The sequence below is a fragment of the Chrysemys picta genome, chromosome 13 (assembly GCF_011386835.1).
Source record: "Chrysemys picta bellii isolate R12L10 chromosome 13, ASM1138683v2, whole genome shotgun sequence".
In the NCBI taxonomy this organism is placed as follows: domain Eukaryota; kingdom Metazoa; phylum Chordata; order Testudines; family Emydidae; genus Chrysemys; species Chrysemys picta.
The window spans coordinates 53912201-53926473 of record NC_088803.1 but is presented as its reverse complement, the minus strand read 5'-3'; the positions used below and the strand labels follow the sequence as shown (position 1 = coordinate 53926473).

Genomic DNA, 14273 nt, shown 5'->3' with positions numbered 1-14273 from the left:
CACATGGCACAATCATAGCCCAGCCTGGCAGGATGTCAGGACCCAGAGGGTCCTAGAAGGCAACTGTAGGAATGAGATTCAACTACATTCATAAGAACAGCCAGACTGGGTCAAACCAAAGGTCCATCTAGCCCAGTATCCTGTCTGCCGACCACGGCCAATGCCAGGTGCCCCAGAGGGGATGAACAGAACAGGGAATCACCAAGTGATCCATCCTCTGCTGCCCACTCCTAGCTTCAGGCAAACAGAGGCTAGGGACACCATCCCTGCCCATCCTGGCTAATAAATTCATGGAAGATAGCCATTCATGGACCTATCTAGTTCTTTTTTTAACCCTGTTATAGTCTTGGCCTTCACAACATCCTCTGGCAAGGAGTTCCACAGGTTGACTGTGTGTTTTGTGAAGAAATACTTTGTTTTAAACCTGCTGCCTATTAATTTCATTTGGTGACCTCTAGTTCTTGTGGTATAAGAAGGTAAATAACACTTCCATATTTACTTTCTCCACACCAGTCATGATTTTATAGACCTCTATCATATCCCCCCCCCTTAGTTGTCTCTTTTCCAAGCTGAAAAGTCCCAGGCTTATTAATCTCTCCTCATACAGCAGCCGTTCCATACCCCTCATCATTTTTGTTGCCCTTTTCGGAACCTTTTCCAATCCAATCTCTCTTTTTTTGAGATGGGGCGACCACCTCTGCACACAGTGCAGCTGCTGGTCATTTGTTCCCAGGCACCTACCTAACTAAAATGAAGGGAATCAATGTTCCATTTGCTCTCTTGAAATATCCCTGCATAGACAGTCGTTGCCATGGACAGTGTGTGCGCTGACCAGCTGCAGAGCGCTGCACACTCAGGGGTTCATAACAACCCAGTGAACTTGCAAAACTGTTTTTATAGAGTAAGAAAAATACGTTTCCTTTCCTTTGTTCGATGTTCCATTGAGACACCTGGGTCATGTTAGAGAGGGGTCCAGGCTGTGGAGTTCAAAACTGTAATCAGACCCAAATCCAAACTTCCCTAACATTTGGGGATGCTCAGATTCACTTTTAGAGATTGGCCCAGATCTGGACGGGCTCCAGTGGTGCCAGATCCAGTCGTGGTTGGGTTCGGGATATATCGGAACAGTTCATTTGTAACTCCAGAGCATATTTTAGCACCACATTGCATAAATGGGAGTCTGCTCAAGGCAGGCTCAGGACTGGAAGGGGTTGGAGAGCACTGGCAATGTTGTGTGGCGACATCTGATCAGTGTCCTCCTGCCTAGAACGCTTTCGTTCCTCACAGTCCTGGACTCTACAGCCAGACACAGCCGGTAAAACCTTCTGAAAAGAGGAAACACCAAGAATGCAGAGAAAGAAACTAGAATCTTTTATCGCAATGGCACATGAAATGTGAAACTCCACTGCCCACAGTGCACTGCTGTTCTAAACTCCCGTGAAGGCTACAAGCTGTAACAAAACGTCACTGAGAAAATTACAGAGATTAATTCTATTCAAGCAAAGGAGAGCCCTTTGATTCCGCTACAGGCAGAGCCCAGCATACGCCAGTTACCGGGAGTGGTGTTGCCTTTTTATGTTAGTTCTTTAAAGCCAAAATATTGAATCAAAATGTTACAAATAAAAGAGGAAGACATGCTTCCGGGGACACCAGACTTGCTGTTCTCCGTCTCGCTGACTCTTTCCAGTGCTGGTGAATAGTGCAGTGACGCCTCCTGGATCAGCTTGACGTGGCTTTTACATCCAGCACCAGAGCATTCTGACAGAAGTAAAACATGTCACAAATATTAGTCACCAGCTAGTTCAGCGCTTCGGTCCCTACGTGCTGACTACCAGCACAGACCATGCAATTTACAGAGAAGCATGTGGCAAGTAAGTCTCCATACACTTACCTCAGACATGCTAATATCAGCATTTGCATATTTAATGCCTAGCAGGTGAGGCAGAGGAATCCCTTCTTGCAGTGCCCCTAAAATGAGCAAACAGAAACCAGGGTGAGAACTGCCTTGGGCAGTTGAAGACACTAGCAGTGCTCTGGTCACTTCTCCCCTCGTCTCCTGCAGCTTCTCAACTTCTGTTAAAAATGCCTAGAAGATTTTGTGTGTACACCCAGGAGGACTATTCTATTATTCCGATGGCACATTTTCCATTCCAAATATCCATCTAACGCCCAATAGCTAGACTGGGTCTTCTGTGTATTTTGAGATCAGCAAGGAAAGCTAAGGAAAGCTAAGGTCAGATGAGCCCACTGGTGTTTGGAGATTTCCAAAACGTACTGAATTTATGAAAACCATCTCCAGTTTCCCATGGGATCTAGTTTTTATTTTGTCAGCGGGTACCATATTCAAGGAGCTTCCAAAAATGCACCTGTGGTGCATCTGTTCTGCATGCATAGACCTCAGGTTTCCATGAGCAACTGCACATTTGGGGATGAGCATGAGAACATACACACATTACCTGTTCTGAATGCCCAAATGCAAGTCCTGCATGTGCAAAATGGCTGTGTCTGCAATTTTACTGGGCACAGTTATTCACTGACTCGTGGAAGTTCAAGTTGGAAAGGCTTTGCTAGGTCAGTTAGTCCATGCCACTGTCAGAAAAGGTTATTTCAGTCTAAAGAAAGTACTGGTCGTCATGTTCTCTGAGAAGGGTAAACAGTTTACAAAATGAAACCATCTCATTGCCTTACCATTGATTGCTGGCACATACGCAGCTTCAATAATATTCACCAAAAATCCCTTCACCAGCAACTCCTGAAAAGAGAGAAGTGACCTACTAATCCTCCCACAAGCAACTTCCACCCCAGTCACTTTATACTGGCTCTGATTTCACCGGTGCAGACGTCCAGTTACAATGGCCCTGAATTCAGGCAAATTGCTTGTTGTTTCAAGAGCCGGATGGAAAAATTTGAAAAATTCAAAATCTCGAAGGAAAATGACCATTTCCACCCCGCCCCCCATTTTACCACCAGTTGTAGTATTTCCTTTGGCAATGGTTCATGACTCTTCCACAGGTCAGCTAGTGACCGAGAATCAGAGCGCAGTGCAAATTATCTCCCTGTGAGGCCAAATAGATCACCTCGGACAAACAGAGCCCTAAGAGCCTTGCTGTAATTGTCCCCTGTCCTTCACAGGCTTTTATGTTATCTAAGTACAGACCCTGGACATCAACAGCCCCTCCATCTCGATAATGAAAGCGGGATTGGAGTGAGTGAGGAACCTTGAACCTTCAATGCACACACTGTTAATGCAGAACAGATTTTCATTGCAGCATTGTTGCAAGCGTTGGGGAGGGTTATTTATTGACCAAAAGTCTTCCAGGAATTAAAGTGAGTGCATTAACTCACAGCAATTGTTCCGGATTGCTAATACTTCCTGGCAAAAGAGGTGGTGAGTTCTCCAATTAATTTGTCACTAGAACTTCTTACTTGTAATAACATTTTGATTTAGGGGATTATAGCACATTGATTTTTGAAATAAAACTATTACTAGGAATACAAGAAATCCAGCTGGGTTCCCAGGAATGAACTCCAGGGCTAGACATTTTAGACCAACACGTCAACACTCAGATTCATCGATACAATTATTCTTCAGCATTTGCTTGTGCCAAGTATCACACACTCCACTGAACTCACAGCGAACGTGCCGATGGACGAAGCCGCCAAGGCCATTTCATACAAGCTGCAGAGAAAGGAAATAGGCATTGTCATCTCCTCTCCATCCCTTGTTTTGCCTGCCGCTGGCAGCATTTCCCGCAACCCAGCCCCCTTTCCTCCCTCCAGCCTCTTCGTTTGACTTGCTGCCCTGGATCAACGTCTCCACTCACTACAAGGGCCAGACGTCCGACAGAGCTTGGGCTTGATCTCTGCACTGACTCCACTGATTTACACCGGTGTAAGCAAAAGGAAAAGCGGACCTTCTCTTTACCAGGAAGATAGGTACAGAGATGAACGAACCTCCCCATTAACTCGCAGAACCACTGTTCTCCCTTCCCCGACCTAGAGCTGGGCAGGAAATTCTTTTCCTGTCCCACAAAAATTGACAAGATTTTGAACAATTTTCCTGTCCTAAATTGGGAGGAAAAAATCAAAATCTTGAAATTTTTTTTTATAAACCAAAGACGCTGGGAAAAAATTCAAATGAAATATTTTGTTTCGATTTTGAGGAGGGTGTGTCTGTTTATGGTGGGGGGGGTTGCTTTGTTTTTTAACTATAATTAGCTTAAATTTCTAAGCAAAAAATCATTTTGAACCAGGCAATGAGAATTTTTCATTCTGATAATGGCTGACAAATTTTTTTTTTTTTTGACAATTTTGAAACTTTTTTCAAAATTCTTTAATCGAAAAATGTGTCAAAACTTTTCAAAACGCTCTCATTTTGACCAACTGGAGTTTTCCAACCAAAAAAAACGTTGAAAAATTCCCAATCAACCCCCCTCAACCCTCCCAACAGGTGCTGGATTGGCTTTCCTTGAGTCTCGAAGGGTCCCAGCTGTAAGGGTATTTTCTAATTGATAATTTTATCAAAAGTCTCCTGGAGGAGGTGGGGGAAGGAAGAGAAGCGGATTTCCTTTTGTTCACTTGTCAGTCCGATTTCCTCTTGGGTCTTTTAACTCCTCGGCTCCAGGGCTCACCACAGCTGACTGACCCACCTTGCTCTGTCCATTCTCCATGTCCGCACATAATACTTTTCTTTATTGTAACTACGGATGCGACTGGCCCTAATCAAGATCAAAATTCTGCACATTTCATCTTATTCACAGTTCACACACCTCAGAACTGGGGTTGCGAACACTTAAAATGATCAAGATTATGTGGCCCCAGCCCATCCTGCTGCCCCTCGGGGGCTCAGCACCGTTCCCTCTACCTAATTCGTCCTACTGGGACTCTACCCAGCGTCCCCTCCTGGCACCTAGCAATACCTGGGCATGGTTTCTCTGTACCTGGCCTTTCCAACAGTCAGGAATTATCACACTCTTAACGGTAAGAAACAACGGAATGAGACTAGCGAACGTCTGACCTGTCCAGAGCCAAGGAGATCCGCAGCTTCTCTTCTTGGAGAGAGAATTGGGTCCCCAAATTGATATGCTGCAATGAGAAAACCGAGTCAGCACCGGAAGTGGGTTCAGTCCTGCATGGCAGCACGTGGGCATGGAGCCAGACCTTTGGCCCAGCGTCAGTCTCCATTGAGCCATTTTAGCAACGCAAAGGGGGCTTCCAGCTGCCCCACAGAACACAGAGGAATGCCCAGGGGATGCTAAGCAGGGCCCAGCATCCTGCCTCCCATCTAGGAGGGTGTGTTGGGGGCAGCCTGTGGACGCTCTAGCTCTCCTTAGAGCAGCCCCTAACCGATCATTTCAACGTACAATGTTGAGGATGAAGAGGGACTCCCGAGCAGCGTCGGGCTGCGACGTGAGGAACTCCGCGGTGCCGAAGAGATGCACGAGGCCTTTGTCCTGCTGCATGGTGAGCACGGGCCGTTGAGTTATTCGGATTTCAATAACCATCGGCTGAGATGGAGGCAATGACTCCGAGAGCTGGCGAGATTCCAAATGCCGAGATGATAAAGCGACCGGCCCACCCAGCCCCCTCTCTGATCAGCCTCAACAAAGGCTCTGGAGACCAGCACCCGCAAGCCCATCAAACTTCCAGGTTACCCGGAAAATGGTCTCCTGAGAAAAGCATCCCACTGGCATTGAATTGTGTGTAGATCTGAGAATGGTACACGTCCCTTTCACTGGCATTCCCTGACGCTTCCGTGTTCCTTGGGCAAGCCAAACCTCCTCTTCTTACATAATAGACACCCCCCCTCCTTGATCAATTAGCAGGTACAACAGCTGGTTTTCTTTATTCTTCTCCCCCGCAATTTTGAGGCGTATCCTGCGAGGGGTTCAGCACCTGTGACTCCCTCCAAAGGCAGTGGAACTACAGGCGCTCAGCCACTCTTGGGATAAAGCCTGGAAGAACCACTAGTACCAGTCCCTCAACGTCGGTGAGCACCAAACTCATTCATTTTTGCCCAGATTTGCAGAAATGCGCATGCTTCATTTGCACATGCAATTAGCCCAGTGGTGACTGCATGCACCAGTAACCAGCTAGGCACTTAGCTGAGTATATGAAGCCCCTGTCGTTATCATGGCACATGCAGTCACAGTAATATGCAGGCAAATGTATCCACAATTCTGAAAAACTGGGCTCTCAAAAATCCCTGGATCTAAGTTAAACCTGGTGAGACAATTCATCATTGTACCCAACACCCAGGATCTGTCTTGTTGATAAAGCGAAGAGAAAGCAATGCTGGGTTCGGGGAAAGATCCAAAACAGAGGATCCTGGTGGAGGAGGCACCATGCTGTCTGCTTCCACAGAAACTAGGGTGACCAGGTGTCCCGATTTTATAGGGACAGTCCCGATTTTGGGGTCTTTTTCTTATATGGGCTCCTATTACCCCCCATCCCTGTCCCAATTTTTCACACTTGCTGTCTGGTCACCCTGCAGGAACCCTGAGATGCCTCAGAGGCCAGTGGGATCAATCAATAAAGTTCACCAACCGTGGGGATCAAGGCTCCAAGTGTTGTCGTCGTTAATGGAGGAAGCCCAAGAATCTGCCAATAAAATGTTAAGAGGCAGTGAGACGATAGGCTCACATTAAAAAGGATGGGAGAGCAAAGCAAAATAGGCAACGATTATATAGGAAAACTGAAATCAATGGGCCACAGCCTCAGGTGCATTGGAAAGAGGGCACGGGTAGGTTTCTACCATCTTTCTTCTTCCTCACCCCCTGGGTACAGCCAGGGGCTGCTTTGGCCCCTGATCAAGTTAGAGCAGCATCAGCTGGAACGGCCCCCGCGAGCCATTCTGGGGCCCAGCATTGTCACCATGCACCAAGCTCTTTTCCTCCACCGCCTGGCATCCTGGCTCCAACACCCACACTCTGCTGGAGGGAACTCGGGGTAAGTGGCATTAAACTAGTAAGCCAGGTTTGTGCCTAATGCCACCTAGAGATTCCATTATACAAGGGAAATCTGCAGCATTCCTGTAGCATCCAGGTGTATGGTAGATAATGAGCTTCTGAATTTATCTCATGGAGTCAATTTCTTTCCTGCTCCAAGATATTACAGGAGTTGGGACTTTACGCTCGTGACTCCAGCTGCAGGGGAATGATAAACAGGTATGGATCTTGCCTGAATAGGTGTTTAGGTTTCCTCATTAGCCCCAAAGGAAAAGCCCCAACTTTGAATTGCTCACTGTGGTCTCCGTGACGTCAAGGTTGAAGGATGTTTGTAGGAGAGTTAGCTCGGCGCTCAGGAAATTCACTGACAGGGCCAGCTGGGTAGCGGAGTCCATTTTCGGCGGCAGGGAGGTAAGAGCTGGGGGGTCGGTGGGAAGGTCAATGAGATCTCCGCCCTCGTGCAGGACCGTGGTCTGAAAGGAGAGGTAAAGAGAGACATTCGGCCATTTCCAGAGAGGGGCGCAGCGATCCAGAGGGTTTGCATTTGGACAATACACCGGCCACTGGCGGACTCTCTTTGCCTTGTTCTAGGATTTTATGTATAGAGCACTGGCAACTGGGGCACGAGATTGAGCAGCTTCCTCGTCCATGCAGCCCCCTGCTTAAGGCTACAGGGGCCCAGGCAGCACCTATGAGAAGAAGGGTCCCTGAGCCCCCCGCATCCCCGCACACCCAGCCCAGCAGTGGGGCTTACATTTAAATCCAGTTCTATGAAATCTTCTCTCGTCACCGGCGGGCTCAGCAAAGCATAGCGGATGCTTCCAGCGGCACCGACTGAGCTCGGGGCTGCAGAGAAAAAGCGAGAAGCCATTTAAACAGCAGCAAATGCTCTAAGTGCTGCGAACCGGACGCAATGGGACGCCCGCGGGAAGCAGAGCAGGGTGCCCTCCCGACGAGGTTAGCCAACCAGTTACACAGGAAGGCAGTAACTTGAGTGCCTCTGCCCTCACTGCTGCCGAATGCTTGGGCCTGGTACAATCCGGGGCTCCCGATGGGATTTCCCTGTTGCTCTCTGCCCACATGAACAAGGCTTGTCACCTGGGCTCTGTAAAGCAGCCCACGCACGCTCTTTGGAGTTCTCTCCATCAGTTTCCCCACAGACCCTTCTGCCACCCCTGCAATGGTCCTGGTGGCCTGGAAGGCTCCATCTGAAACCCTGAGCAAAACCCAATACAGATCCCTCTGCACTAGCCAGCCCTAGAGAGAGTGAAATAGACCAGGAGAGGACTAGTGATTTGTTCTCGAGAGGACCCTTAATACCCAACTATCTCTATGTGCCTTGAAGAGCAATGAGTTGTCTCCTTAGGCACCACTTCAGGAAAGCACTTAAGCACATGCTCAAAGTTAAGCACATCCTTAAGTCCCCAAGGGGACTAAAGCACTACTCAATGCTAAGCACCTGTTTCGGTGATGTACTGGAGAGGGCTGCTTTCTTGAACTGAGCCCTGATAGTGCAGCGATTGTGGGAGATGTGCAAGGCAACAATTGTGTGACCACCCTCCACCCCATTCCCTTTGTGGGACCAGGCCTGACAGAGCAGCCCCGGAGCTCCCATGAGTGAAAGGACCGTGACTGTGCCTGCAGCAGCACTCCTTGGCCTGCCCGCCCTGGCCTTGAACAAAGGCATCGTCCTTGGGTTTGCTCCGTGTTCTTGGAGCTACTGAGAAGAGGACAAGATGAAGCCACAACTTACAAACCAGGGTGGTGAACTTTTGGTTCACGAGGGTCAGCACAGCATCCACTGCTGGACACAGCTACAAGGTGAGAGGAGAAACAAAACTCCAGTGAGGCACAAGCAGTAACAAGACCCAGAGCCGGGCATTTTCCCTACTGCGGCTCAAGCTGGAGCTTGGGCTCCGAAGCGCCTCCCCAGAACACCTACGCCGCGCAGCAATGTTTAGCGCCGCAGCACGAGCCCAAGTCTGCAAACCCTGGGCTCTGAGACTCGCTGCTTGCTGTGTACACGTACGCTAAGGGGCACAGCACAGAACTCACAGCCCGGGGGGCTGGAGGTTTGGTGGCTTTATGCACCTTCCTGCCCTCCCAATCCGGGACCGTTTCGGGGCCTGGAGAGTCCGGGGGGGCCTCCCCAAATTGCCCTATGCCCACAATCAATAGAACCCTGCATGCTGTGCCACACCCCCCTACCCACCTGGGCTTGTGCAAGGGTCCTGGGGGGACAGCCTTATGACTGCGTGTGCAATGCATGCACTGGGGGGATCCTCCCCGAGGTGGTTGCAGGCAGGGCTTTTGAGACCCCTTTATGCCACGCTGGCCCTTTTCCATGCTGCAAGGGGCCAGAAGCTCACCCCTGGAGTACAGGTTAGCTGCCATTCCTTCCAGTTCAGTCCCAACAAAATCAAAGTTCTCCACACCGAGGAGACGGGTCTCAGAGAGGGACCAGCCGTGGTTTATTTAGGATCCATCTACACACAAACTTCCTCTGGTTTAACGGAAGCACTTTAGGCAAACCAGTGTAAAGCTCTGTGTGGACACTCTCTCCGATTTAGCTTAAATGTGTTTCGAATCAATTTAAGCTGAACTGAAAGAAGCCTGATTTAAACTGAAGTATGAGGGTTCACACAGCGTAGTGCATCGGCAAAAGATAGGAGTGTAAACGTGGTGGCACATGTCAGCAATGCGAGTATGAACCCAGGGTCCCTGGAGAGCTTGCCCTGCTGCATCTACACTGCTGTTTGCAGCTGGGCTAGCAAGGGCACGTCTACCTGAGCTGCAATCCCAACTCCAGTTGGCAGTGTGGACACGCTCTCATCGGTCAATAACACACCTCCAGTTAAACAGCTGCAAGCGTGTGTGTACGCAAGTCCCTAAACATTGAAGGGTTGTCGAGACATGGTCATTCACCATTGTGACCACTGTAGGCAAATGGTGTGTCTGTGTCACTCTGTCTGAGATGACAAGCTCTTTGGGACAAGAACTGTGTCTTCACTTATATTCATACAGACCCCAGCACATTGCAAGGGGGACCAGAAACAGACAAATACTAGAGCACATTTACTGTTACCCAAAAGTGTCCTACTTCAAATACAAACAGTACGAGAATGGTTTACTGACCACCATCCCTGGGCAGTTCTTCTCTGGAGGAACAATGGTTAGTGGATGAATTACATGAACAGACTTACCATGTCTGGCAAGACTTTTTGAAGGGTGGTAACCAGGAACTTATTCACAATCTCGGGCAGCATGCTGGGCAAAGGTGGTAAAGAAAGAAATCAACAGAGTAAATAAAGAGATTCAAAATGACAACAGTTGCTGCAAAGCAAAAGGTCAGAGGTTCAGCCCCAGAAGAATCCAGGTGGCAAACTAGTCAGAAGTGTTTTGTGCTGGCTTTAAACAAGGCCAAAAGGTTCCCGTTCCCAGCAGAAGCTCCGTCATCCTGGAGATCATTTCAGTGCACGTCGATGGATACCGCATGGAAATTCAGTCAGTTGTCTGTGGGTGAAATTCACTCCAGTACCAGGGGGCCAGCACAAGGCCGTTGCTCTTTTCCTCTAGCACTCGGTGCTCTGATTTTCACTCTGCCAGCACTGAGCTGGGGACGGGCCCTTGTGGTTATAAGTGTTAAGTATTACAAACAGTGGCAAATCTAGTGAGCATTGTCCTCCATAGCAGAGGCTAAATCTCGGGCACTCACCTGCTGGGAAGGTTGGTTTTAATACTAACGAGAGAAATCTGGCAGTCGCCAACGCTGAATTTGGGGCAACCCAAGTCATCCTGCGACAGTTTGTTCTTGGCGGTCATGTTTGCAACCACTGTGATTTCCATATTTGCACCTATAAAGCTGCACAGAGCAAACTTCAGTTACCTCCTGGTGAATTCTTTACGTGCGTCATCCTGCCGGGAGACCAGCTAGCACCCAGAAGGGAACTGACTGGTTCAGGGTCCATGCCAGCTGATCTCCTCCTTCTGATGCCTTAATGTAGGGCAGCTCATCCTGACCTTTCCAGCTTGCTAAAGGGAGGGGGGGCTTCTGGGGTGGTCCCAGGGAGTTGCCGTAGGGAAACGGTTAAGAAATCACTGCCCTAGAGTCCATGTGCATTGAGTCAGACGACATGTCTAGCGCTGCTCAGGACTGTTTATTTATCTCATGACATGTTGCATTCCTTGCTGTCCTGAATATAATTGTTTTTAATTCCTTATCAGCTTCCTGGGATCATTAACTCAAGGAACTTGGGAAATAGTTTATCCAATAGATCTGCTCACATGGTGCCTTTTCCCAGGTTCCCCAGGGAGACCTTATTTGTTTTCAAATATTATCAGTCAATACGAATTGGTTAAAAGGAACGACGCCTTCTCACACCCCGGGCAGGATTGCACTCACCTCTTCCCAGTGATGGTTATGCGAGTTAACACAGCCATGAAGAGCCCAGTCCCTGGTAAGAATGTTAGTGTTATCTCAGGGGGTTGAACGTCTTTAACTTTTACCCTATGGGATAAAAACAGGTGAGTAGTTAGGAGAGCAGGTGCCTGCACCGGTGAGACCGGAGTCTAAAGGGATACAAATCCCGTCAGGATTATTCCATTTGTCATTGCAGCAGTGTCTAAGGGCTCCGGTCTGGGATCAGAACCCCACGTGCTGTAGAGACACAGAACTAAGAGATGCTCCCCTGTCGTGAAGCGTGCAGACTAAAGAAGAAACCTAGAACCCTCCGTGACGGGCAGACCACGTCTCCATGGCCTATGCAGAGGTTTGATATGCAGGTCAAAAATTCCTAAACAAACAGGGGACAAGTTATAGTAATCATAGAAGCGTAGGCCTGAAAGGGACCTCAAGAGGCCATCGAGTCCATCCCCCTGTGCTGAGGCAGGACCAAGTAAACCTGGACCATCCTCACAGGCGTTTGTCCCACCTGTCCTTAAAACACTCCAATGCCAGGATTCCACAACCTCCTCAGAAGCCTGTTCCAAAGCTCAGCTACCCTCAGAGGGAGAAAGTTTTTCCTAACATCCAACCTGAATCTCCCTGGCTGCAGATTACTGCTTGTCCTACCATCAGTGCACATGGAGAACAATTCATCACCGTCCTCCTTAAAACGGCCCTTCACAGATTGGAAGACTTACCAGGTCTCCCCTCAGTCTTTTTTTCCTCAAAACTAAATATTCCCAGGGTTTTTAACCTTTCCTCATAGGACAGGGTTCTCAACTTGTAATCCTTTTTGTTACTTTTTCCTGGACTCTCTCTCCACTTTATCCACATCTCTCCCAAAGTGGGGTGCCCAGAACTGGGCACAGGACTTCAGCTGAGGCCTCCCCAGTGCTGAGCAGAGCAGGACAATTACCTCCGAGGTCTTGTCTTGTTAATACACCCCAGATTTCTATTAGCCTTGTTTGCAACTGCATCCCACTGTTGTCTCATATCAGTGGCGATGGAGTCTTCCTAAAAGTGGCGGGGCCCGGAGGCCCCGTCCCTCCTTTTCCCCACAAGGTCCCACCCCTCAGCCAAGCCGGAGCTGGGCCAGGGAACCCAGGCTCCTCTACCTGCCCGGGGTAGGGAGCCCAAGAGCAGCCCCTGGCTCGTGTCCCCAGGCCCCCGTGGAGGGTCTGTGGTTCCCCACAGCTGCCCCAGGCTCCCTGGGTTGCTCTTCCCTGAGCTGGGCTCCAGCTTCTGGCCTGGCCAGGGGGCAGAGCCTCTGGGGGAAGAGAAGGGGCAGGGGCCAGGCCCATCCACTTTCAAAAGTGTGAGGGCCATGGACCCTTGGCCTCCTCTGTTCTGCGCCCCGACTGATATTCAATTTGTGATCCGCTATCCCCCCAGGTCCTTTTCAGTGTTACCACCTAGCCAGTCATTCCCCATTTTGCACTTGATTTTTTCTTCTTAAGTGAAGTATTTGGCACTTGTCTTTATTGAACTTCATCTTGTTGATGTCAGATCAATTTTCTTGGTGCCACCCACAGATTCTATAAGTGTACTCGCCACTCCATTATCCAAGCCATTAATGAAAATGTTGAACAGAACCAGACCCAGGGCAGACCCCCTGTGGGACCCTGTTAGATACAGCCTCCCAGTTTGACAACAAACCATCGATAACTACTCGGAGTACAGTCTTTCAACCAGTTATGCACACACCTTAGAGTAATTTCATCTAGATCACATTTCCCTAGTTTTCTTATGAGATCATCATTTGGGACAGTCTCAAAAGCCTTACTAAAATCAAAGTATACCATGTCTTCTGAGTCCCCCCATCTGCTAGGCCAGCAACCCCATCAAAGAAGGAAATTAGGTTGATTTAGCATGATTTGCTCTTGACAACTCCACGTTGGCTTTTACTTATTTCCCTATTATCCTCCAGGTGCTTACAAACTGATTGTTTAATCATTTGTTTCAATATCTTTCCAGGTGTTGAAGTTAGGCTGACTGGTCTGTAATTCCCTGGGTCCCTTTTGTTCCCATTTTTAAAGATCAAAAGTATTATGTTCGCCCTTCTCCAGTTCTCTGGCTAAATGCAAACAATGTCTCCAGATATGGGTGATGCTGTATCTTTGATTTAACTTCAGCCTCTAGTCCCTTCTGTATGTATCCAGGAACTTCTGATCTATGGCCACCCTGTGTTACAGAAATTTGCCGTGTCTACAACAAACTCCCTAGCAAAGTAAGCAAGAATTACAATATTAACGTCTGCCCTGCTTGGAAGCAGCAGCTCACATGCTGTGTTGCCCTCAGGTGATGGACCTCCATATGTTTGTAAGGCCAGTCATGCCTTTGTCACTAGCATGCTGCTTTCCATTAAAATCACACTTATTAATGGCTCCAGAGTCATTTGTTTCTGGTCTGGGCTGATGCTTCCACACCTAATGCAAATAGCATTTTTCACTTGCAGAGCATTGACATGCTGCTCGGGTCGTGTTCAACTCACCTTGAAATGCCCTTGATGGGTTTGACACCTGGCTGCTTTTTAGCTGCAGCTGCTGCCAGTTTCTGAAGAATGTCGCTCTCAGTCATTGCGTCGGAGACAGCTGGAATATTTCCGCAGGACAAGGTGTGGTTAGCACAGATGCCTCATCAGCAGGGATGGAGATAAGTGGGGGGGGGGGGGGCAAAGGGTGAGGGAATCTTTTGTCAGGGAATTCAGGAGAGCATGCTGTGTAAATCATTCAGTTGCATGGCATTCCTATCCCAGCAAACACAGGTGTGGCTGAGAAGCCCATGATGACAGTCATATGGCAAATTACAGCAATCTTTGCTGTCACTCCGTGTGGCTGACTTCTGTGCAGGGGGTTCCACCTGAACCACCATCTGCTGTGTGT

General features: G+C 48.7%; 1 protein-coding gene and 1 long non-coding RNA gene across 2 annotated transcripts; both read right to left on the bottom strand.

The window, feature by feature from the left end:
• Positions 1–1354: 1354 nt before the first annotated feature.
• LOC112060134 (uncharacterized) lies at positions 1355–3245 on the bottom strand. Its single transcript, XR_002889425.3, has 4 exons — positions 3158–3245; positions 2689–2752; positions 1892–1968; positions 1355–1758 (listed from the first exon to the last, which is right to left on the bottom strand). It is a non-coding gene; the product is annotated as an uncharacterized LOC112060134 (long non-coding RNA).
• A 2109-nt stretch (positions 3246–5354) lies between these two features.
• BPIFB6 (BPI fold containing family B member 6) lies at positions 5355–13968 on the bottom strand. Its single transcript, XM_065565239.1, has 8 exons — positions 13883–13968; positions 10663–10809; positions 10151–10214; positions 8701–8761; positions 7702–7793; positions 7244–7420; positions 6547–6600; positions 5355–5534 (listed from the first exon to the last, which is right to left on the bottom strand). Exons 1-8 carry the CDS (start codon positions 13966–13968, stop codon positions 5355–5357), a joined length of 861 nt encoding a protein of 286 aa, XP_065421311.1.
• Positions 13969–14273: the final 305 nt, after the last annotated feature.

Bases quoted from the DNA above. Each gene is read 5' to 3' on its own strand.
- BPIFB6 (XM_065565239.1), bottom strand. From the start codon at position 13,968: ATGACTGAGAGCGACATTCTTCAGAAACTGGCAGCAGCTGCAGCTAAA. The intron at 10,810-13,882 runs GTGAGTTGAACA...TGCTCTGTGCAG, and splicing joins CCCATCAAGGGCATTTCAAG to CTTTATAGGTGCAAATATGG. The intron at 10,215-10,662 runs GTGAGTGCCCGA...ACCTTTGCCCAG, and splicing joins AAAACCAACCTTCCCAGCAG to CATGCTGCCCGAGATTGTGA.